At 43.5% G+C, this 25889-nt stretch overlaps 1 protein-coding gene across 1 annotated transcript in view; it reads right to left on the bottom strand.

Moving 5' to 3' along the window:
* Positions 1–2505: 2505 nt before the first annotated feature.
* Positions 2506–25889, bottom strand: part of LOC144672962 (uncharacterized) — a gene marked incomplete at its 5' end in the record, with an annotated part of 38233 nt that continues 14849 nt past the window's right edge. The window contains 2 exons of the mRNA XM_078534967.1: positions 2506–3022; positions 25559–25665. Of these exons, the coding sequence (XP_078391093.1) occupies positions 2894–3022; positions 25559–25665 (236 nt within the window). The remainder of the gene's footprint in view (positions 3023–25558; positions 25666–25889) is intronic.

Raw genomic sequence — 25889 nt, 5'->3', positions numbered from 1 at the left:
AAAATGTTTTAGGTATCTGAGGAAGTTAAGCAATCTATGATATAACATGGGTTTACCTGGGTAAGTTAAGCAATCTATGGTATAACACGGATTTTATAATTTTAAAATAAATAACATGCAATATCATCGGCGCAGGCTTGGAGGGCCGAAGGGACTGTTCCTGTGCTGTACTTTTCTTTGTATTCTTTGTATTCTAGTTTAGGTATTGTTCCTTAGAACAGCACATCCTGGAGACAACCAGAGAGCAGGCTATACTAGACCTGGTATTGAGCAATGAGATATGATTAATTAATGATCTCATAGTGAAGGCACCCTGAGGGAGCATTGATCATAATATGATTGAATTTTACATTCAGTTTGATGAGAGAAATGTGGGTCTCAGACTAACATTTTTAACTTAAATAAGGGCAATTATGAGGACATGAAAGCAGAGCTAGTGAAAGCCAACTGGCAATTTAGGTTAAGTGATAGGTCAACAGAGATGCCGTTGTGGATGTTCAAGGGGTATTCAAGGGGTGTTAAGCAATCTATGATATAACTGGTTTAATCTGAGTAAGTTAAGCAAGCTATGATATTACTGGATTTATCGTAGTAAGTTAAGCAATCTATGAAAGAACACGTGTTTTATCTGAGGATGTTAAGCAATCTATGATATATTAAGGGTTTTATCTGAATAAGTTAAGCAATCTATGATATAACTGGTTTTACCTGAGTGAGTTGATCAATCTATGATTGAAGAGGCTTTTATCTGAGTAAGTTAAGCAATCTATGATATAACACATGTTTTATCTGAGGACATTAAGCAATCTATGATATATGGGTTATATCTGAGTAAGGTAAGCAATCTATTATATAACACAACTTTTATCTCAGTAAGTTAAGCAATCTATGATAAACCTGGTTTTATCTGAATAAGCTAAGCACTCTGTGATATAACTGGTTTTAACCAAGGAGGTTAAGCAATCTATGATATTACTGGGTTTATCGGAGTAAGTTAAGCAATCTATGATATTACTGGATTTATCGGAGTAAGTTAAGCAATCTATGATTTAACACGGGCTTTACCTGGGTAAGTTAAGCAATCTATGATATAACACGAGTTTACCTGGGTAAGTTAAGCAATCTATGATATAACACGGTTTACCTGGGTAAGTTATGCAATCTATGATATAACACTGGTTTACCTGGGTAAGTTAAGCAATCTATGATATAACACGGTTTACCTGGGTAAGTTAAGCAATCTATGATATAACACGGTTTACCTGGGTAAGTTATGCAATCTATGATATAACACGGGTTTACCTGGGTAAGTTAAGCAATCTATGATATAACACGGTTTACCTGGGTAAGTTATGCAATCTATGATATAACACGGGTTTACCTGGGTAAGTTAAGCAATCTATGATATAACACGGTTTACCTGGGTAAGTTATGCAATCTATGATATAACACTGGTTTACCTGGGTAAGTTAAGCAATCAATGATATAACACGGGTTTACCTGTGTAAGTTATGCAATCTATGATATAACACGGTTTACCTGGGTAAGTTACGCAATCTATGATATAACACTGGTTTACCTGGGTAAGTTAAGCAATCAATGATATAACACGGGTTTACCTGTGTAAGTTATGCAATCTATGATATAACACGGTTTACCTGTGTAAGTTATGCAATCTATGATGTAACACGGTTTACCTGGGTAAGTTAAGCAATCTATGATATAACACGGGTTTACCTGTGTAAGTTATGCAATCTATAATATAACATGGGTTTACCTGGGTAAGTTAAGCAATCTATGATATAACACGGGTTCACCTGGGCAAGTTAAGCAATCTATGATATAACACGGTTTACCTGGGTAAGTTATGCAATCTATGATATAACACGGTTTACCTGGGTAAGTTAAGCAACCTATTATATTACTGGGTTTGTCAGAGTAAATTAAGCAATCGATGATATAATTGGTTTAATCTGATTAAGTTAAGCAATCGATGATGTAACACGAGTTTTATCTGAGTAACTTGAGCAATATAACATGGGTTTTCTGAAGGTCGAACGATTTTTGAGTTAATTGTGAGAAGTTTTGTTTTTCTCAAAAATATGCTTTGCATCTGAGACACTTAAGTGTGTTTAAAGATGTTCAACATTTTTTGAATTGTTTGAAAACTTGTGATAAAATTGCTGATCAGAATGAGCTAAGCAAATCATTCAGTGATGTGGTACTTTTGTGACGTTTTCTATAATGTTCAACAATTCTGAGGCATTTGTGAAAATTTTTGATTTTTTTTTCTCACGTTTTTCTGAAGGTCCAATTGAGTCATTTTAAAAAAGCTGTAATTTTGTGGAAATAAGTGGATTCAGCGGTTTATTGTGATGCTGTTCATATGAAGGTCAAATAATTTTTGTGTTCACCCAAATAAACATCTGAGGATCCAGGTCGGGGTTAGATGATGAGATCACAAGAGACTGATGTTCTGAACTCATGCAAACACAACAAAAGTCATCTTGTCAGCCACTTAGCATTTAATGAGCCTTTTTCACATCGACATCCACCATGCTGGTGCACAATTGGTACACAGCCTAAAAAGCCTGATCAGGCTAGAGTCATAGAATTGTGTCGTTCTTCCAATCCATCCCCCTGATGTGGAGCTTCCATACAGTTTGCATTCCAACACCATCTGTTGCAGTTGAAATCTCTTACGTTCTCAAACATTTTACTTCACAATCTTTGGCAATAGTGACAGAATTACAAATGCACAAAAATTAAACTAGACAGTAACTAAGCTTTGGAGAGTGACTCCCTTCCTTCTGCTGCTTTGACATGACTGCTCAGCAGCAGCTTGCTGGATGAGGTTCAGAGACTGTCTTTGGGTTCCGTCAGTACAGATCAGTTATTCAACAGGTTCAACGCTCTCCAGCTCACTGTGATCCATCAGATAAGCTTCTGCCATCTCACTCACTGTCATTCCCAAGAAGACTGGGTCACTGGCCAGTTTCTGTAGTCCATGGGCTGCCAGCATCTTAACAAGAGAGGCAGAGGTGTGAGAAATACAACAGGCACAAGCACTGCCTCATTGGTCAACTATGGGAAGTACAGAAAGAGGCTGGTTCTTCAGACCTGAAGAAACACCTATGCTCTAAGTTCAAGAGAAATATATTAGAATGATATAAAAACAGAAAATGCTGAAAACATTCAGCAGGGATGGCAGCATCTATGGAGAGAGAAACAGTAAACATTTCAAGTCCAATGACTCTTCTTTGGACTCTTCTTCAGGATCAATGAGAAGAGTAGAGGCGGCTCTCATGCCTCCAGCAGGAGATAGTGAGCACAGCACTCTGACAGTCTGCACCGGGTGACAATCAGGCTACCCTGAACACCACAACCAATGACAATGCAGCCTGGGAACATAAAGCAACTGATGAGTTGGCAACACCTTGATATCACAACACCTTGATATGGTATCACAAATGATGTTTATATACAGGTCACTTATCATGCATCTGTGAAATGGCGATGGGGGAGTGTGAGATCGTCATCCTGCGTGTGTGATATGCCAATGCTTTACCCCATGTGAGTGATATACAGATACTGTACTCTGTGTGACTGTGCCCTGTGTGAGTGACGTACCAACAAAATATCCTCTGTGTGATATACGGACACTGTATCCCATGTGTATGATATACAGACACTGTACCCCGTGTTTGTGTGACATACGGACACCATACCCCATGTGTGTGAAATATATGGACACTATACCCCATGTGTGTGTGTGTGATATACGGACACCGTACCCCATGTGTGTGAGATATATGGACACCGTACCCCGTGTGCGTGAGATATACGGACACTGCAAACCATGTGCGTGTGATATATGGAAACCGTACCCCGTGTGTGTGTGATATACGGACACCGTACCCCGTAGGTGTGTGATATACAGACACTGTACCCCGTGTGTGTGTGTGATATACAGACACTGTGTCATTATCTCTGGAAAAAAATGCTGAACTCATTATGTACTATTGTTCTTACGAAGGTCTAACAATATTTTAGTCATTTGAGAGATGTTTTGTTTTCCTGGTGAAAAGTGCTTATATCAGTGAGTTAAAATTTTTTGCCAGGTACTACTGTTTTTTTATGAATGTCTGACAATTTTGAGTCATTGGTGAAAAGTTTTGATATTATGGCAAAAAAGATTTTATTTTAGTGAGGTAAGCAATATTTAGTGATGCACTACTTTTAAAAAAGTAAATGGCATCATTTTTGTGAAAAGTGTTGATTTTGTACCCCATGCGAGTGAAATGCTGACATGAACATACGGACAGACAAATTAGGAGGAGTAGGCCACTTGGCCCCTCAAACCTGCTCTGCCATTCAATAAGATCATGGCTAATCTGATTTTAACCTCAACTCCACATTCCTCCCTACCCCAATAACCTTTCACCCTCTTGCTTATTAAGAATCTATCTAGCTCTGAAGAATCTATCAAGCTCCGCCTTGAAAATATTCAAAGATTCCACTTCCACCGCCTTTTGAGGAAAAGAGTTCCAAAGACTCAAGACTGCCTGAGAGAAAAAAATTCTCATCTTTGCCTTAAATGGGCGATCCTTTACTTTTAAACAATGACCCCTAGTTCCAGGTTTGCCCAAAAGAGGAAACGTCCTCTCCCTGTCAAGTGCCCTCAAGATCTTCTATGTTTCAATTAAGTCGCCTCTTACTTATCTAAACTCTAGTGGATACCAGCCTTTCTGCTTCCAATGCATTTACATCCTTCCTTAAATAAGGAGACCAATACTGTACACAGTACTTTAGATGTGTCTCACCAATGCCCTGTATAAATTAAGCATAACCTCCCTACTTTTGTAATCATTTCCCCTCACAACCAATGATAACTATTATTATTATATTTTTTCCCCCAACTCTTTTACCTACCATCTATGAATTTACCAGAGAGATTCTTCCAAATCAAGGAGGTTGGAAGATGTGTAGCTTTCCTAATTACCTGCGGCACCTGCATACTGACCTTCTATGATTCATGCACCAGACACCCAGATCCCTTTGACTCTCAGGGCTCTGCAATCTCTCACTATTTAGATAATATGCTTCTCTTTTATTCTTCCTGCCAAAATGGACAATTTCGCATTTTCCCACATTCTACTCCATTTGCCAGATCTTTGCCCACTGACCTAACCTACCTATATCCTTTTATAGCCTCCTTATGTACTCTTCACAACTTATTTTCCTACCTATCTTTGTGTCATCGGCAAAAAACTAAATCTTTGGTCCCTTCAACCAAATCATTTATATAAATTGTAAAGAGTTGAGGCCCCAGCATTTATCCCTGTGGCACACCACTCGTCACATCTTGCCAACCAGAAAAAGGCTCATTTATGCCTACTCTGTTACCTGTTAGTCAGCCAATCTTCTATCCTTGCCAATATGTTACCCTTTACACCAGGAGCTTTTACTTTCTGCAATAACCTTTGTTGTGGCACCTTATCAAATGCCTTCTGGAAATATAAGTGCAGTATTTCTACAGGTTCTCCTTTATCCACAGCACATGTTACTTCTTCAAAGATTTCCAATAAGTTGGTTAAATATGGTTTGCCTTTCACAAAACCATGTTGACTCTGCCTGATTACCTTGAATTTATCTAAGTGCCCTGTTATAACATCTTTATTAATAGGTTTGAACATTTTCCCTATGACAGATAGAAGCTAACTGGCCTATAGTTCCCTGCTTTCCATCTCCCTCCCTTTTTGAATATTAGGTATTTTCCAATCTAATGGGACCTTCCCCAAATCTAGAGAATTTTGGAAAATTAAAACCACCACATCAACTATCTCACTAGCCATTTCTTATAAGACCCTCTGGATGAAGTCCATCAGGACCCGGGGAATTGTCAAATCACAGTTCCAACAAAGTACCACTTCCCTGGTTATTGTAATTTTCTTGAGTTCCTCCCACCCTTCCAATTCTTGATTTACAGCTATTTCTGGGATGTTATTTGTATCTTTTGTAGTGAAAACTGATGTAAAATACCAGTTCAATTCATCTGACATCTCCTCATTTTCCATTATTATTTCCCCAAACTCACTTTCTATAGGACTAATGCTCACTTTGTCAACTCTTTTCTTTTTAAAAGATTGATAGAAACTCTATCTGTTTTTAGATTTCTAGCTAGCGTTCTCTTGTACTCTAATTTTGCCCTTCTTATTAATTTTTTTTGTCATTTTTTACTGTTTTTTTTAATATTATATCCAATCTTCTGACCTGCCATCCATCTTTGCACAATTACATGATTTTTCTTTAAGTTTGATACTATCATTAACTTTTTTAGTTAACCACGGGTGATGGGTCTTCCTCTTGGAATTTTTCTTTCTCGTTCGAATTCTATGCATTTTTAAGTACCCCTTAAATATCCACTACGGCATCCTAAATTGCCAGGTGGCTTTCACTAGCTCTGCTTTCATGTCCTCATAATTGCCCTTATTTAAGTTTAAAATGTTAGTCTGAGACCCACATTTCTCTCATCAAACTGAAGGTAAAATTCAATCATGTTATGATCACTGCTCCCTCAGGGTGCCTTCACTATGAGATCATTAATTAATCCTATCTCATTGCTCAATACCAGGTCTAGTATAGCTTGCTCTCTGGTTGTCTCCAGTACGTGCTGTTCTAAGGAACTATCCCTAAACTAGAATACAAAGAATACAAAGAAAAGTACAGCACAGGAACAGGCCCTTTGGCCCTCCAAGCCTGCGCCAATGATATTGCCTGTCAAATTAAAACATTTTGCACTTCCGGAGTCCATATCCCTCTATTCCCATCCTATTCATATATTTGTCAAGCTGCCTCTTAAACACTACTATCGTACCTGCTTCCACCACCTCCTCTGGCAGCGAATTCCAGACACTTTACCCTCTGCGTAAAAAACTTGTCCCGCATATCTCCTCTAAAGTTTTCTCCTCTTACCTTAATTCTATGTCCCCTAGTAATTGACTCTTCCACCCTTGGAAAAAGCTTCTGACTATCTACTCTGTCCTTGCCACTCATAATTTTGTAAACTTCTATCAAGTCGCCCCTCAATCTCCGTCGCTCTAGTGAGAACAATCCAAGTTTCTCCAACCTCTCCTCACAGCTAATAACCTCCAGACCAGGCAGCATCCTGGTAAACCTCCTCTGCACCGTCTCCAAAGCCTCCATATCCTTCTGGTAATGTGGCGACCAGAATTGCACGCAATATTCCCAGTGTGGCCTAACCAATGTTCTATACAGCTGCAGCATGACTTCCCAGCTACTCAATATCCCTGCTGATGAAGGCAAGCATGCCATATGCCTTCCTGACTACCTTATCCACCTGCGTTGCCACTTTCAGTGACCTGAGGACCTGTATACTCAGATCCCTCTGCCCGTCGATGCACTTAAGGGTTCTGCCATTTACTGTATAATTCCTACCTTCCAAAATGCATTACCTCGCATTTGTCCGGATTAAACTCCATCTGCCATTTCTCTACCCAAGTCTCCAACCGATCTATATCCTGTTGTATCCTTTGACAATCCTCTTCACTATCTGCAACTCCTTCAACCTTAGTTTCATCTGCAAACTTGCTAATTAGCCCAGTTCCATTTTCCCCCAAATCATTTACATATACTACCAACAGCAAAGGTGCCAGCACTGATCCCTGCAGAACACCACTACTCACAGCTCTCCATTCAGAAAAGCACCCTTCAACTGCTACCCTCTGTCTTCCATGACCAAGCCAATTCTGTATCCACCTTGCCAGCTCACCTCTGATCCCGTGCGACTTCACCTTCTGTACCGGTCTGCCATGAGGGACCTTGTCAAAGGCCTTACTGAAATCCATTGCCGTACCATCGTCGATCATCTTTGTCACTTCCTCGAAAAACTCGATCAAGGTAGTGAGACATGACCACCCCTTCACAAAACCATGCTGCCTCTCACTAATACTCTCATTTGCTTCCAAATGGTAGTAAATCCTTTCACGAAGAATCTTCTCCAATAATTTCCCTATCACTTAGGTCACTGGCCTGTAATTTCCTGGATTATCCCTGCTACCCTTCTTAAACAATGGAACAACAAACTATTCTATGAATTCCTTATTAGGCTACCTTTACCCATCTGGTTTTCCAGTCTATATGTAGATTAAAATCCCCCATGATAATTGCTGTGACCATCTGACAAGCTCCCATTTTTTCTTCTTAGGTACCCTGTCTTACCATGTGGTTACTGTTATGGGGCCTCCACACCACTCCCACAAGTGACTTCTTGCCTTTCTCATTCCTCATCTCAACCCAAGCCCTGATTTCCTAAATTTAGGTCATCCTTCTCTATTGAACTGATATCATTTTTATTAACAGAGCCACCCCTCCACCTTTTCCTAACTTCCTATCCTTCCTAAATGTCACGTTCCCTTCAATATTCAGGTTCCAGTCTACGTCATCCTGCAGCCATATTTCTGTAATGGCAATTACATCATGCCTGACTATCACATTTTGAAATTCATCTGTTTTGTTTTGAATGCTCTGTGCATTCAGATACAAAGCGTTAAGTTTTGTCCTTTTATTATTTTTATAACCTCTGACCTTATCTACTGATTTACCCTTAGATTTGTCCTCTCTGTTTATCATTTCCCACATTAATTCCTTCCTTCCTTGCCTTGTCTCTGCTCTTTGATTTATCACATCTTCTCAAATTTGATCGCTTGCCCCCACTATTTAGTTTAAAACCCTCTCTGCTTCCCTAGTTATGTGGCTTGCAGGAACGCTGATCCCAGCACGGTTTGGGTGTAGACCGTCCCAATGGACAGATCCCACTTTCCCCAGTACTAGTGTCGGTGCCCCATGAACCAGAGACCACTTCTCCCACACCAGTCTTTCAGCCAGGCATTCATTTTACTTGCACATGGCTCAGGTAATAATTCAATGATTATCATCTTTGAGGATATGCTTCTTAATTTGGTGCCTAGCTTCTCATACTGACGATGCAGAACCTCCTTCCATGTCCTGCCAATGTTGTTGGTACCCACATGGACCACAACAACTGGATCCTCCCCCTCCCACTCCAAGCTCCTCTCCAGCCCCAAGCAAATGTCCTAAACCGTGGCACCGGGCAGACAACACAGCCTTCTGGACTCTCGCACTTTGCTACAGAGAACAGTGTCAATCCGCCTCACTATACTGTCCCCTAATACAGTGGGATATTTCCATTTTGCACCCCTGGTTGAACGGCTTCCTGAACCATGGTACCATGGCCAACCTGCTCATCCATCTTGCAGGCTTCACTTTCGTCCACACAGGTTGTTAGCACCTCACACTTGTTTGACAGTTGTAAAGCCTGAGGCTCCTTCACTATTGTCTGCTCGGTCCCATTACCTGCCTCACTGACAGTCACATCTTCCTATCCCTCACTGCGGACCAAAAAAGGTGACCCTTTTCTAAGGGATGTGACTGTCTTCTGGAACAAAACGTCCAGGTATTTCTCCCCCTCCCTTATGTTGCACGGTGTCAACAATTTGACTTCACAGATCATAATCCTGATCTGGAATATCTATAGATGCTTTCACTTTCTGCTTTGTCCTTGATCTCCTTGATGTCCAAAAACCCACATTCCACAGATGCAACATAACACCTGTCCTGCCATTGTTACTTATATTATTCAGGTTATTTAATGTAATTACTTTCTTAATTAACTTAGAATAATTCCAAAGTATATTTCAATTTACTGTGCTCCTTAAATACCAGCACCTCCAACAACTAAAAGTTATACTTTTCTGAAATACACAGGTATGTGCTCCAGGTATTTATTTTAATTATTTTAGTTTAATTTTTAATTACTTTAAACTCTTAGTTCTTTAATTTATACATCTACTTTAACTCTGGTGTCCTCAGCTAGCTATTAATACACTGCCCCTTAGACCAAGTACTACCGGCCAATCAACCTACTAGTTTCCTCTGATGTCACAGATGTTTTACTTAACTCTGTTCCTTCAGCAACTGAAATGGTCCCAACTCCCATTGCTCCCTCCTCTCCCCCCGCTCCTTCCTCTCCCCCCACTATCTCCTCTCCCCCAGATCATTCCTCTCCCCCAGCTCATTCCTCTCCCCTGCTCCCTCCTCTCCCCTGCTCCCTCCTCTCCCCCTGCTGCCACATCACCACCTGCTTCTTCCTCTCCACATGCTCCCCTGCACCCTCCTCTCCCCCTCTACCTCCTCCCTTGCTCCCTCCTCACCCCCTGCTCCCTCCACCCCCGGCTTCCTCCTTTCCCCCAGCTCCATTCCCTCTGCCTGCTCCCTCCATTCATTCCTCTCCCCCTGCTTCCCCACTCCCTCATCCCTACCTGCTCCCTTCTCTCCCCCTATTTCCCCCACTCCCTCATCCCCACCTGCTCCCTTCTCTTCCACCTTTCGTCCCTGCTCTTGCCATGCTCATGCCTCTAACACTGCTCATGCATCTCCACCTGCTCCCTCCTCGCCCCCTGCCCCCATCTCGCCCGTGCCCTCACTCCCTCCCCACCCCCCGTCATTCCTCTCCCCCACTTCCTGCTCTGCCCCTACTCCCTCCCCTCCCCTGCTCCTTTCTCTCCCCCTGCTTGCTCCCCTCCCCTGCTCCTTCTTCTCCCCATTCCTTCCTCTCCCCCTGTTTTCAGACTCACCCTGTACTCTGGGTGCTATAGGGACACTGTACCCCATGTCTGTGAAATACAGACACTGCGCTTTGTGTGACATATGGACACTACACTCTGTGTAATATATGGACACTGTACACTCTCAGAGTCATAGAGTCATAGAGGTCAATAGCACAGAAAAAGGCCCGTCAGCCCATTGAATCTGCACCAGTCAAACAAATATTTAACTATTCTAATCCCATTTTCCAGCACTAGGCCCATAGCCTTGTATGCCATGGTATTGCAAATGCACATCCAAATACTTCTTAAATGGTATGAGGGTTTCAGCCTCTACCACCCTTTCAGGCAGTGAGTTCTAGATTCCCACCACCCTCTGGGTGAAAAAATTCTTCCTCACATCCCCTCTAAACCTCCTGATTATTGATCCATCCACCAAGGGGAAAAGTTACTTCCTGTCTACCCTATCTATGCCCCTCATAATTTTATACACCTCAATCATGTCCCCCCTCAATCTCCTCTGCTCCAGGGAAAATAACCCCAATCTATCCAATCTCTCCTCATAACTAAAACTCTCCAGCCCAGGCAACATCCTGGTAAATCTCCTCTGCACTCTCTCTACTGCAATCACATCCTTCCTATAATGCGGATACCAGAACTGCACGCAATACTCTAGCTGTGGCATAACCAGCGTTTTATACAGTTCCAGCATAACCTCCCTGCTCTTATGCCTCAGCTAATAAAGGCAAGTATCCCATATGCCTTCTTAACCACCTTATCTCCCTGTCCCGCCAACTTAAGGGATCAGTGACATGCACACCAAGCTCCTTCTGATCCTCAGTACTTCCCAGGGTCCTACCATTCATCATGTATTCCCGTGCCTTGTTTGTCCTGCCCAAGTGCATCACCTCACACTTATCCAGATTAAATTCCATTTGCCACTGATCACCCATCTGACCAGCCTATCCTCCTCCCTATTTACTGCCCCACCAATTTTCGTGTCATCCGCGAACTTACTGATCAACCCTCCTACATTCAAGTCTAAATCGTTTATATATACCACAAACAGCAAGGAACCCAACACCGATCCCTGTGGAACCCCACTGGACACAGGCATCCAGTCACAAAAACACCCCTCGACCATCACCCTCTGCTTCCTGCCATTCAGCCATTTCTGGATCCAATTTACCAAATTGCCTTGGATCCAATGGGCTCTTACCTTCATTATCAGTCTCCCATGTGGGACCTTATCAAAAACCTTGCTGAAGTTCAAGTAGACTATGTCAAATGCATTGCCCTCATCTACACACCTGGTCACCTCTTTGAAAAAATTCAATCAAATTGGTCAGACATGACCTCCCCTGAACAAAATCATGCTGACTGTCCTTGATTAATCCATGCCTCTCCAAGTGTAGATTAATTCTGTCCCTCAGAATTGCTTCCAATAGTTTCCCCACCACTGAGTTTAGACTGACTGGCCTGTAGTTCCCTGGTTTATCGCTTCCTCCCTTCTTGAATAATGGTACCACATTGGCTGTCCTCCAGTCCTCTGGCATCTCTCCTGTGGCCAGAGGGGTATTGAAATTTATTGACAGCGCCCTTGCTATCTCCTCCCTTGCTTCAGTCAACAGCCTGGGATACATTTCATCCGGGCCTGGAGATTTATCTACTTTTAAGCCTGCCAGATCACTTAGAACCCCCTCCCTTTCTATGCTAGTTTCTTTAATTATATCACAGTCCTTCTGCCTAATTTCCATACCCATGTCGTCCCTCTCACTTGTGAGCACTGATAGAAAGTATTCATTTAGAACCCTACCTACGTCTTCTGGCTCCACACACAAATTACCACTATGGTCCTTAATGGGCCCTACTCTTTCCCTAGTTATCCTCTTACTCTTAATGTACTTGTAAAATAATTTTGGATTTCCTTTATTTTACCTGCCAATGTTTTCTCAGGCCCCCTTTTTGCTCTCCTAATTTCCTTTTTAAGTTCCCCTCTACACATTCTATATTCCTCTTGGGCTTCTGCTGTTTTGAGCCTTCGGTATCTGCCATAAGCCTCCCTTTTTCTCTTTATCCAATCCTGTATATCCCTCAACATCCAGGGTACCCTGGATTTGTTGGTCCCACCCTTTATCTTTACTGGAATATGTTGGCTCTGTACTCTCCCTATTTCCTTCTTGAATGAGTCCCACCGCTCTGACAGATTTACCTAAAAGTAGCTATTCCCACTCCACTCTGGCCAGATCGTGTCTGATCTTATTAAAGTCGGCCTTCCCCCAATTTAGAACTCTGATTTCTGGCCCATCCTTGACATTTTCCATAACAACCTTGAAACTAATGGAGTTATGATCACTATCTGCAAAATGCTCCCCCACTGATACCTCTACCACTTGCCTGGCTTCATTCTCTAAAATTAAGTCCAGGACCACACCCTCTCTTGTAGGACTTTCTATGTACTGGCTTAAAAAGCTCTCCTGAATGCATTTGAGATCTCTGTATCTGTGTGATATATGGACACTGTACCCTGTGTGTGATATACAGACACTGTACACTGTGTGTGATATATGGAAGCTGTACCCCGTGTATTAGGGAGATACAGACACTGCACCCCCTATGTGAGTGGGATACAGACTCTATCTTGTGTGTGATATACAGACTTTGGGTACAGTGTGTGAGGGAGATAAAGACACTGTACCCTGTGTGTGAGGGAGATGCGGACACTGTACCCAGTGTCTGTGATATACAGAGCTCTACCCCATGCCTGAGTGAGATACAGACACTGTACCATGTGTGTGTGATATACAGACACTCTACCCTGTGTGTGATATACACTTTACCCTCTGTATGATATAAAGACACTACCCTGTGTGGGATATACCAGTGCTGTGCCCGTGTGTTGATATGCATACAGTGTACTGAGTGTGTGATATGCCTATGCTGCACCCTACTGACCCTGTTCCGTGTGTGATATCCTGAAGCCTGTGTCTGTGATATGCAGACATAGCACTGTGTGAGATATACAGACACTGTACATTGTGTGAGTGATATGCAGACACTGTACACTGCATGAGTGATATGCAGACATTGTACACTGCGTGAGTGATATGCAGACATTGTACACTGTATGTGTGATATACAGACACTGTACACTGTGTGTGTGATACTCCAGCACAAAAAGCAGGACAAATCCAACCTGGCCAATTACTGCCCCATCAATCTGTTCTCCATCATCAGTAAAGTAATGGAAGGGGTCATCAACAGCGTTATCAAGCAGTACTTGTTTCGCAATAACCCTCTCACTGATGCCCAGTTTGGGTTCCGCCAGGGCCACTCAGCTCCTGACCTCATTACAGCATTGGTTCAAACATGGACAAAAGAGCTGAACTCCCGAGGTGAGGTGAGAGTGACTGCCCTTGACATCAAGGTTGCATTTGACCAAGTGTAGCATCAAGGGGCCCGAGCAAAACTGGAGTCAATAGGAATCAGGGGGGAAACTCTCCACTGGTTGTATTTACAACTAGCACAAAGGAAGATGGTTGTGGTTGTTGGAGGTCAGTCATCTCAGCTCCAGGACATAACTGTGGGAGTTCCTCAGGGTAGTGTCCTCGTACCAACCATCTTCAGCTGCTTCATCAATTACCTTCCTTCCATCATAAGTTCAGGAGTGGGGATGTTCGCTGATGATTGCACAAAGTTTAGCACCATTCGCAACTCCTCAGATACTGAAGCAGTCCATTACCAATTGCAGCAAGACCTGGACAATATCCAGGCTTGGGCTGACAAGTGACAAGTAACATTCACACCACACAAGTGCCAGGCAATGAACATCACCAACAAGAGAGAATCCAACCATCACCCCTTGATGTTCAATGGCATTACCATCACTGAATCCCACACTATCAACATCCTTGGGGGTTACCATTGATCAGAAACTGAACTGGACTAGCCATATAAATACTGTGGCTACAAGAGCAGGTCAGAGGCTAGGAATCCTGCGATGAGTAACTCACCTCCTGATTCCCCAAAGCCTGTCCACCATCTACAAGGCACAAGTCAGGAGTGTGATAGAACACAACCCACTTGTCTGGATGAGTGCAGCTCCCACAACACTCAAGAAGCTTGATACCATCCAGGACAAAGCAGCCCGCTTGATTGGCACCCCATCCACAAACATTCACTTCCTCCACCACTGACACACAGTAGCAGCAGTGTGTACCATCTACAAGATGCACTGCAGCAACTCACCAAGGCTCCTTCGACAGCACCTTCCAAACCCACGACCACTACCATCTAGAAGGACAAGGGCAGCAGATACATGGGAACACCACCACCTGGAAATTCCCCTCCAAGTCACTCACCATCCTGATTTGGAAATATATCCCTGTTCCTTCACTGTCTCTGGGTCAAAATCCTGGAACTCCCTCCCTAACAGTACTGTGGGTGTACCTACACCTCATGGACTGCAGCAGTTCAAGAAGGCAGCTCACCACCACCTTCTCAAGGGCAACTAGGGATGGGCAATAAATGCTGGCCCAGCCAGTGAAGCCCACACCCCGAGAATGAATAAACAAAAAATATAGACACTGTACTCTATGTGTGATATACCGACACTATACTGTATGTGATATACAGACACTGTGCCCGTGTGTGATATACAGACATTATACTCCATGAGTGATATACAGACACTGTACTCTCTATGTGATATACTGACACTGTACCCCATGTGCGATATACAGACACTGTACCTTATGAATGATATACAGACACTGTACCCTGTGTTTCAGATACAGACACTGTACGCCCTATGTGTGATATACAGACTCTATAGCCTGTGTGTGTGATATACAGACACTGTACCCCATGTGTGATGTACAGACACAGTACCCCGTGCGTGATATACAGGCACTGCATGCCCTATGTGTGATATACAGACTCTATAGCCTGTGTGTGTGATATACAGACACTGTACCCCATGTGTGATGTACAGACACAGTACCCCGTGTGTGATATACAGGCACTGTACGCCCTGTGTGTGATATATAGACACTATGCCCTGTGTGTGATATACAGACACTGTGCGCCCTCTGTGTGTGATATACAGACACTGTGTGCTCTGTGTGTGATATACAGACACTGTACACCCTATGTGTGATATACAGGCTCTATAGCCTGTGTGTGTGATATACAGACACTGTACCCGATGTGTGTGATATACAAACACTGTACCCTGTGTGTGATATACTGACACTGTACCATCTGGGTGATATGCAGTCAATATTGCCGGGGTGAGCAATTATATGTCCTAAAGGACATAGCTGCTAGACTGGGTCTGTGGCAGGTGGTAACGGAACCAACAAGAGGGAAAAACATGCTTGACCTCATCCTCACCAACCTGCCTGCTGCACATGCATTTGTCCATGACAGTATTGGTAGGAGTGACCACCACACGGTCCTTGTGGGGATGAAGTTTCATCTTGACATTGAGGATACCCTCCATTGTGTTGTGCAGCACTACCACCATGCTAAATGGGATAGATTTCGAACAGATCTAGCAAGATCAAGACTGGGCATCCATGAAGCGCTGTGGGCCATCAGCAGCAGCAAAATTGTACACGAACACAATCTGTAACCTTATGGCCCAGCATATCCCCCACTCTACCATTACCACCAAGCCAGGGGATCAACCCTGGTTCAATGAAGAGCGCAGAAGGGCATGCCAGGAGCAGCACCAGGCATACCTAAAAATCAGGTGTCAACCTGGTAAAGCTACAAAACAGGACTACTTATGTGCCAAACAGCATAAGCAATTCCACAACCAACGCATCAGATCTAAGCTCTGCAATCCTGCCACATCCAGTTGTGAATGGTGGTGGACAATTAAACAACTCACTGGAGGAGGCTCCACAAATATCCCCATCCTCAATGATGGGGCAGCCCAACACGTCAGTGCAAAAGATAAGGCTGAAGCATTTGCAACAATCTGCAGCCAGAAGTGCCGAGTGGATGACCCATCTCGGCCTCCTCTGGAGGTCTCCAGCATCACAGATGCCAGTCGTCAACCAATTTAATTCACTCCACATGATATCAGGAAATGGCTGAAGGCAATAGATGCTGCAAAGGCTATGGGCCCTGACAATATTCCGGCAACAGTACTGAAGACTTGTGCTCCAGAATGTGCCGCGCGCCCTAGCCAAGCTGTTTCAGTACAGCTATAACACTGGTATCTACCCGACTATGTGGAAAGTTGCCCAGGTATGTCCTGTACACAAAAAGCAGGGCAAATCTAACGTGGCCAATTACCGCCCCATCAATCTACTCTCGATTATCAGTAAAGTAAGGAAGTAAAAGTAAAGGGTAATTTAAGGGTAAGTCATGGCAGGGCAGATTGGCCACATGGAATGCTACCCCTGTGCGATGTGGGAAGTGTCCAGGGTGGCCATGTGTGCAGGAAGTGCCTCCAGCTGCAGCTACTCAAAATCCACATTTCGGAGCTGGAGCTGGAGCTGGGGCTGGGGCTGGATTCACCGTGGAGCATCCACAAGACTGAGATCTTAGTGGATAGCATGTACAGTGAGGTGTCACACCACAACTGAAGCATGCACAGGCAGATAGGGAATAGGTGACCACCAGACAGAGTAAAAGCATTAGGCAGGTAGTGCAGGAATCCCCTGGGTCCATCTTCCTCTCTAACAGATTTTCCATTTTGGATACTGCTGGGGGAGGTGATTTCTCAGGGGAATACAGCAAGAGTCATGAGTGATTCAGCCTCACAGGGCTGGGGTGGGGGGAGGGAGGGGGGTTGGGGGAGGGGGAGGAGAAAAGTAAGTGGGAGAGCAATAGTGATGGGGGATTCTAATGTAAGGGGAACAGATAGATGTTTCTGCAGCCGTAGACGTGACACCAGGATGGTATGTTGCCAGGGTCAAGGGTGGCACTGAGTGGCTGCAGGACATTCTGAAGCGGGAAGGTCAACAGCCAGAGGTCGTGGTCCATATTGGTACCAACGACATAGGTAAAAAGAGGGATGTGGTCCTGAAAGCAGAACATAGGGAGCTAGGAAATAAATTAAAATGCAGGACCTCAAAGGTAGTAATCTCAGGATTACTCCCAGTGCCCCGTGCTAGTGAGATCAGAAATAGGAGAGTAGACCAGATGAATGCTGGAGTGATGGCGTAGGACGGAGAGGCATTGGGACTGATTCTGGGGAAGATGGGACCTGTACAAGCTGGACGGGTTGCACCCCAGCAGGACCAGGACCAATATTCTCACAGGGGTATTTGCTCGTACTATTGAGGAGAGTTAAACTAGGCTGGCAGGGAGATGGGAACCTGAGCAGGGAACAAAAGTGGGAAGCAAGGGTAGGAATGAAAGACAGGAAAGTAGAAAGCAAAAATGGAAGGCAGAGAAAACAAAGGCTGGCAGAAAATAGGACCATAGTACAAAAAAAATGTGTAAAAATGTTAAAGACAAGTCTAATAAAGGCACTGTATCTGAATGCACGGAGCATTCGCAATAAGGTAGACAAATTAACAGCGCTAATAGATGTAAACGGGTATGATATGATTGTGGTTATGGAGACATAGCTGCAGGGTGACCAAGGCTGGGAACTGAATATCTAAGGGTACTAGATATTTAGGAAGGACAGCAAAAAGGAAAAGGAGATGGCGTGATGTTGTTAGTTACGGATGAAATCAGCGCAAAAATGAGAAAGGATATTGGCTCAGAAAATCTAGGTGTAGAATCAGTCTGGGTGGAGCTAAGAAGCAACAAGAGGCGGAAAACATTAGTGGGAGTTGTCTATAGGCCTCCAAACAGTAGTAGTAAGGTAGGGGACAGAAGTAAACAGGAAATTAGAGATGCATGTTACAAGGGTGCTACAGTAATCATGGGTGACTTTAATCTACATATAGATTGGGCAAACCAAATTAGCAATAATACTGTGGTGGATGAACAAGCTCGGGAACAGGTTATCCTAGATTTAGTATTGTGTAATGAAAAGGGATTAATTAATAGTCTTCTTGTTCAGGGTCCTTTAGGGAACAGTGACCAAAACATGATAGAATTCTTCATTAGGATGGAAAGTGAAGTAGTTTGAACAAAGAACAAAGAAAAGTACAGCACAGGAACAGGCCCTTCGGCCCTCCAAGCCTGCGCCGATCATATTGCCTGTCAAACTAAAACATTTTGCACTTCTGGGGTCCGTATCCCTCTATTCCCATCCTATTTGTCAAGCTGCCTCTTAAACACCACTATCGTACCTGCTTCCACCACCTCCTCTGGCAGTGGATTCCAGACACTCACTACCCTGTGCGTAAAAAACTTGTCCCGCACATCTCCTCTAAAGTTTTCCCCTCTCACCTTAAATCTATGTCCCCTAGTAATTGACTCTTCCACCCTGGGAAAAAGCTTCTGACTATCTACTCTGTCCATGCCACTCATAATTTTGCAAACTTCTATCAAGTCGCCCATCAATCTCCATCGCTCTAGTGAGAACAATCCGAGTTTCTCCAACCTCTCCTCATAGCTAATAACCTCCAGACCAGGCAGCATCCTAGTAAATCTCCTCTGCACCCTCTCCAATGCCTCCATATCCTTCTGGTAATGTGGCAACCAGAATTGCACGCAATATTCCCAGTGTGGCCTAACCTAGGTTCTATACAGCTGCAGCATGACTTCCCAGCTTTTATATGATGAAGGCAAGCATGCCACATGCCTTCCTGACTACCTTATCCACCTGCGTTGCCACTTTCAGTGACCTGTGGACCTGTACACCCAGATCCCTCTGCCCATCGATGCACTTAAGGGTTCTGCCATTTACTGTATAATTCCTACCTGTATTAGACCTTCCAAAATGTATTACCGCGCATTTGTCCGGATTAAACTCCATCTGCCATTTCTCCACCCAAGTCTCCAACTGATCTATATCCCATTGTATCCTTTGACAATCCTCTTCACTATCTGCAACTCCTCCAACCTTAGTGTCGTTTGCAAACTTACTAATTAGCCCAGTTACATTTTCCTCCAAATTATTTACGTATACTACAAACAGCAAAGGTCCCAGCACTGATCTCTGCGGAACGCCACTAGTCACAGCTCTCCATTCAGAAAAGCACCCTTCCACTGCTACCCTCTGTCTTCCATGACCAAGCCAATTCTGTATCCATCTTGCCAGCTCACCTCTGATCCCGTGCGACTTCACCTTCTGTACCGGTCTGCCATGAGGGACCTTGTCAAAGGCCTTACTGAAATCCATGTAGATAACATCCATTGCCCTACCATCGTCGATTATGTTTGTCACTTCCTCGAAAAACTCGATCAAGTTAGTGAGACACGACCTCCCCTTCACAAAACCATGTTGCCTCTCACTAATACGCCCATTTGCTTCCAAATGGTAGTAAATCCTGTCACGAAGAATCTTCTCCAATAATTTCCCTACCACTGACGTAAGGCTCACCGGCCTGTAATTTCCTGGATTATCCCTGCTACCCTTCTTAAACAATGGAACAACATTGGCCATTCTCCAGTCCTCTGGGACCTCACCTGTAGCCAGTGAGGATACAAAGATTTCTGTCAAGACCCCAGCAATCTCCTCTCTTGCCTCCCTCAGTACTCTGCGGTAGATCCTATCTGGCCCTGGGGACTTATCCACCTTTATATTCTTCAAGACGCCTAACATCTCCTCTTTTTTGATCTCAACATGATCCAGGCTATCTACACACTCTTCCCTAGACAAATCGACCGCTAAGTCCTTCTCTTTGGTGAATACTGATGAGAAATACTTATTTAGTATCTCTCCCATTTCTTCTGGCTCCACACACAGATTCCCACCTCTGTGCCTGAGTGGGCCTACCCTTTCCCTGGTTACCCTCTTGCTTTTTACATATGGGATTTTCCTTAATCCTAGTTGCCAATGACTTTTCATGACCCCTTTTAGCCCTCCTTGCTTAAGTTTCTTCCTACTTTCTTTATATTCTCCACGGGCTTCATCTGTTCCCAGCCTTCTAGCCCTTATGAATGCTTCCCTTTTCTTTTTGTCTAATCTCACAATATCCTTCGTTATCCAATGTTCCTGAAACTTGCCATACTTATCCTGCATCCTAGCAGGAATATGCCGGTCCTGAATTCTTATCAACTGACATTTGAAAGTCCCCCCACATGTCAGTTGTTGATTTGCCCTCAAACATCCGCCTCCAGTCTAGATTCCTCAGTTCCTGCCTAATATTGTTATAATTAGCCTTCCCCCAATTAAGCACCTTAACCTGAGGACTCTTTTTTGATCCAAAACTAGGGTCCTAAATCTAAACAAAGAAAACGAGGCGTGAGTTGGCTGAGATGGGTTTGGGAATGTCATTAAAAGGTGGATCGGCAATGGCTAATATTTAACGAATAAATGTATGCATTGCAACAGTTATACATTCCTTTCTGGGGCAAAAACAGGAAAAGTGACCCAGCCATGGCTAACAAAATAAATTAAGATCCAAATTATTAGATCCAAAGAGGGGTCATATAAAGTTGCTGGAAAAATTAGCAAGCCTGAGGATTGGAAGCAGTTTAGAATTCAAGAAAGAACGACCAAAAGATTGATTAAGAGGGGAAAAATTGAGTATGAGAGTAACCTTGCAATGAACATAAAAGTGGGCTGTAAAAGCTTCCATAAGTATGTAAAAAGAAAAAGATTAGTGAAGACAAATGTGGGTCCCTTACAGCCTAAAACAGGAGAATTTATAGTAGAGAACAAGGAAATGGCAGAGCAATTAAACAACTACTTTAGTTCTGTCTTCATGGAAGAAGACACAGATAACTTCCCAGAAATACAAGCGTACCAAGAGTCTCATGAGCAGGAGGAATTGAAGGAAATTAATATTACTAAAACAATAGTACTGGAGAAATTAATGGAACTGAAAGCCGATAAATACCCAGAGGACTAAAGGATGTGGCTATGGAAATAATGGATGCGTTGGTTGTCATCTTCCAAAATTCTGTAGATTCTGGAACAGTTCCAGCAGGTTGGAGGGTGGCAAATGTAACCCCACTATTTAAAAAAGGAGGGAGGGAGAAAACAGTGAATTACAGACCGGTTAGCCTTACATCAGTCGTAGGGAAAATGCTAGAGTCTATCATAAAGGGAGTGATAATAGGACACTTAGGGCAGAATTTTTCGCTCATCAAGCGGGCGCCCAACCCGAATAAGCTTAAAATCACACATGATTATGTCAGTCGAGCGCCCTGACATCATCGCGCACTCACATGATATTTCAGTCGGCGGGCACACACGGGAGTTGGCAGAGCACCTGCCGACAATTAACAGGCCTATTAAGGCCATTAATTAATTTTTTCACTGAAAAGACCAAGTGGCCTTTGCATTTTTTGCGAAACCTCATCCACGGTCAGGATCAGGTTTCGATCCGTCATTAAAACAAAATGAAAAATTTTCATACTAATTTCTAATATGTCCTTGCTCATGTGACAGAGTCAAAAACATGAGGGGACATGTTTTTTAACATCTTAATATGCTTTTTTTGAGCTCTGTGCCTCAGGGAGATTTTCCTGAGCGCATCTGCGTGCATGTGTGAAGTTCCCTTCTTGTCCCCCCCACCCCCCACACCGACAGCGCTAAGAACTGCAGCACGCGTTTCACGCTGGGCGGGCCTTAATTGGCCCGTCCGTGTGAAATCGCAGTTGCAGCCTGATTGTAGGAGGCAGTCAGCTTCCCAACCACTCCCGCTCGTCCCCGCCAAGCCCACCCGACGAGAGCAAAATCCTGGCCTTAGAAAATATCAATGGGATTAAATAAAGTCAACATGGATTTACGAAAGGGAAATCATGTTTGACAAACCTACTGGAGATTTTTGAGGACGTAACTAGCAGAATAGTTAAGGGAGAAGCAGTGGATGTGGTGTATTTGGGTTGTCAGAAAGCTTTAATAAAGTCCCAGATAATAGGTTAGTGTGTAAAATTAAAGCACATGGGAGATTTGATAGAAGTTTATAAAATTATGAGGGGTATAGACAGAGTAAATGCGAGTAGGCTCTTTCCACTTAGATTAGGAGAGATAAACACGAGAGGACATGGCTTTAGGGTGAAAGCGGAAAGGTTTAGGGGGAACATTAGGGGGAACTTCTTCACTCAGAGAGTGGTGAGAGTGTGGAACGAGCTGCCATCTGACGTAGTAAATGCGGGCTCACTCTTAAGTTTTAAGAATAAATTGGATAGATACATGGATGGGAGAGGTCTGGAGGGTTATAGACTGGGTGCGGGTCAATGGGATTAGCGGAATAATATTTTGGCACAGACTAGAAGGGCCGAATGGCCTGTTTTCTATGCTGTAGTGTTCTATGGTTCTATTCTACTGGGGGTAATATATTGGCATTGATTGAGGTTAGCAGACCGGAAACAGAGAGTAGGAATAAATGGGTCTTTTTCAGAGTGGCAGGTGGTGAAATAGTGGGATACTGAAGGGATCAGTGCTTGGGCCTCAGCTATTCACTATATATATCAATGGTTTGGATGAGGGAACCAAATGTAATATTTACAATTTTGCTGACGACACAAAACTTGGTGGGAATGTGAGTGGTAAGGAGAGTGTTAAGAAGCTTCAAGATGATTTAGACAGGTTGAATGAGTGGGCAAATACATAGCAGATGCAGTATAACGTGAATAAAAGTGAAATTATCCACTTCGGTAAGAAAAACAGAATGGCAGAGTATTATTTAAATGGTGATAGATTGGGAAATGTTGATATACAAAGGGATCTGGGTGTTCTTGTACACTAATCACTGAAAGCAAGCATGCAGGTGCAGCAAGCAGTTAAGAAGGCAAATCATTCGCCTTCATTGCAAGAGGACTTGAGTATAGAAGCAAAGATGCCTTACTGCAGCTCTACCGAGCCTTGGTGAGACCACACCTGGAGTATTGTGTGCAGTTTTGGTCTCCTTACCTAAGTAAGGATATACTTACCATAGAAGGATTGCAGCAAAGGTTCACCAGATTCCTGGGATGGCAGAATTGTTGTATGAGGCGAGATTGGGTTGACTAGGCCTGTATTCACTGGAGTTTAGAAGAATGAGAGGGAATCTCATTGAAACATATAAAATTCTGCCAGGGATGGACAGACTGGATGCAGGGATGATGTTTCCTCTGGTTGGGGGTCTAGAACTGGGGGTCACAATCTCAAGATACAGGGTAGGCCACTTAGGACTGAGATTAGGAGAAACATCTTTGCTCAGAGGGTGATGGACCTGTGGAATTCTCTATTACAGAAAGGGGTGGCGGCCAAGTCACTGAATATATTTAAGAAGGAAATAGATAGATTTCTAGACTCTAAAGGCATCAAAGGGTAGAGGAAGAGAGTGAGAGTACGGTGTTGATGTAGAGGATGAGCCATGATCATGTTGAATGGTGGAGCAGGCTCGAAAGGCCAAATGACCTACTCCTGTGTGTTATATACAAACACTATACCCTGCGCATGATATACAGACAATGTGATATACCGACACTGTGCCCTGTCAGTGATATACAGGCACTGTACCCTGTCCGTGATATAGACACTGTACCCTGTGTTTTATATACAGACACTGAACCCTCTGTGTGATATGCAGACACTGTTCTCTGTGTGTCATATATAGACACTGTGCCCTATGAATGATATACAGACACTGTTCCCTGTGTGATATACAGACACTGTACCCAGTGCGTGATATATAGACACTGTACCCACTGTGTGATATACAGACACTGTACCCTGTAAGTGGTATACAGACACTGTACCCAGTGGGTGATATACAATGTACCCCCTGTGTGTGATATACAGGCACTGTACCCTGTGTGTGATATACAGAAACTGTACCCTGAGTGTGATATACAGACACTATACCCCGTAAGTAATATACAGAGACTGTACCCTGTGAGTGACCTACAAACACTGCATCCTGTGAATGATATACAGACACTGTACCCCCTGTGAGATTTATAGGCACTGTACACCATGTGAGAGATATACAGGCACTGTACCCTGTGTGTGATATACAGACACTGTACCCCTTGTGTGGTATACAGACACTATACTCTGTGAGTGATATACAGACATTGTACTCTCTATGCGTGATATACAGACACTGTACACTTTCAATGATATACAGACCCTATGAATGATATACAGACACTGTACCATGTGTGTGGTATACAGACACTGTGCTGTGTGTGTGATATACAGATACTGTACCCTATGAATGATAGACACACTGTACCCGGTGCATGATATATAGACACTGTACCCACTGTGTGATATACAGACACTGGACCCTGTAAGTGGTATACAGACACTGCACCCAGTGGGTGATATACAATGTACCCCATGTGTGATATACAGGCACTGTGCCCTGTGTGTGATATACAGACCCTGTACCCTGTGTGTTGATATGCAGACACTGCAGTCTTTGTGTGTGATGTACAGACACTGTACCCTGAGCGTGATATACAGACACTCTAGCCTTTGTGTGTGATATACAGACACTGTGCCGTGAATATGAAATACAGGCACTGTACTCTGAATGTGATATATAGACACTGTAACCTTTGTGTGTGATGTACAGACACTGCACCCTGAGTATGATATACAGACACTATAGCCTTTGTGTGATATACAGACATTGTAGCCTGTGTGTGATGTGCAGACACCGTGCCCTGAGTGTGATATACATACACTGTGCCCTGAGTGTGATATACAGACACTGTAGCCTTTGTGTGTGATATACAGCTATGTGTGTCACAGATACTGTACCCCGTGTATGACATACAGATGCTCTGCTCTCTGTTGATATGCTGACACTGTGCCCCGACACTTGTCCAAGTTGCCATGATTGCCTTGGCCTTTCACATAACAGATGGCTACTCCACTGTCCCATTACCTCTTTGCTGCATTGTTGCAATGCTGATGCTGCTCTCTCTTGTTTTGCCCTCTTTGTGTCTGTTGATTCTGAGAAGGCTTTCTTCACCGGACAGTTTGGATACCACTCTAGAGGAGAAAGAACAGCTCATTGGTAAGTGATCGACACAACGCTGGTATACCATCAAACCAGAATGGCGAAACAAATAAACGTGGGGTGATGGTGGTGTAGTGGTGATGTCACTAGACTGGTATGCAGAAGCCCAGACTAATGCTGTTGGGACTGGATCCAAATATGACCACGGGATTCAAATTCAATTAATAAATCTGGAATATAAAGCTAATCTCACTAA

This window comes from Cetorhinus maximus, unplaced genomic scaffold (genome assembly GCF_964194155.1).
Source record: "Cetorhinus maximus unplaced genomic scaffold, sCetMax3.hap1.1 HAP1_SCAFFOLD_168, whole genome shotgun sequence".
NCBI classification, from domain to species: domain Eukaryota; kingdom Metazoa; phylum Chordata; class Chondrichthyes; order Lamniformes; family Cetorhinidae; genus Cetorhinus; species Cetorhinus maximus.
This window is presented reverse-complemented; position numbering and strand designations above follow the sequence as displayed.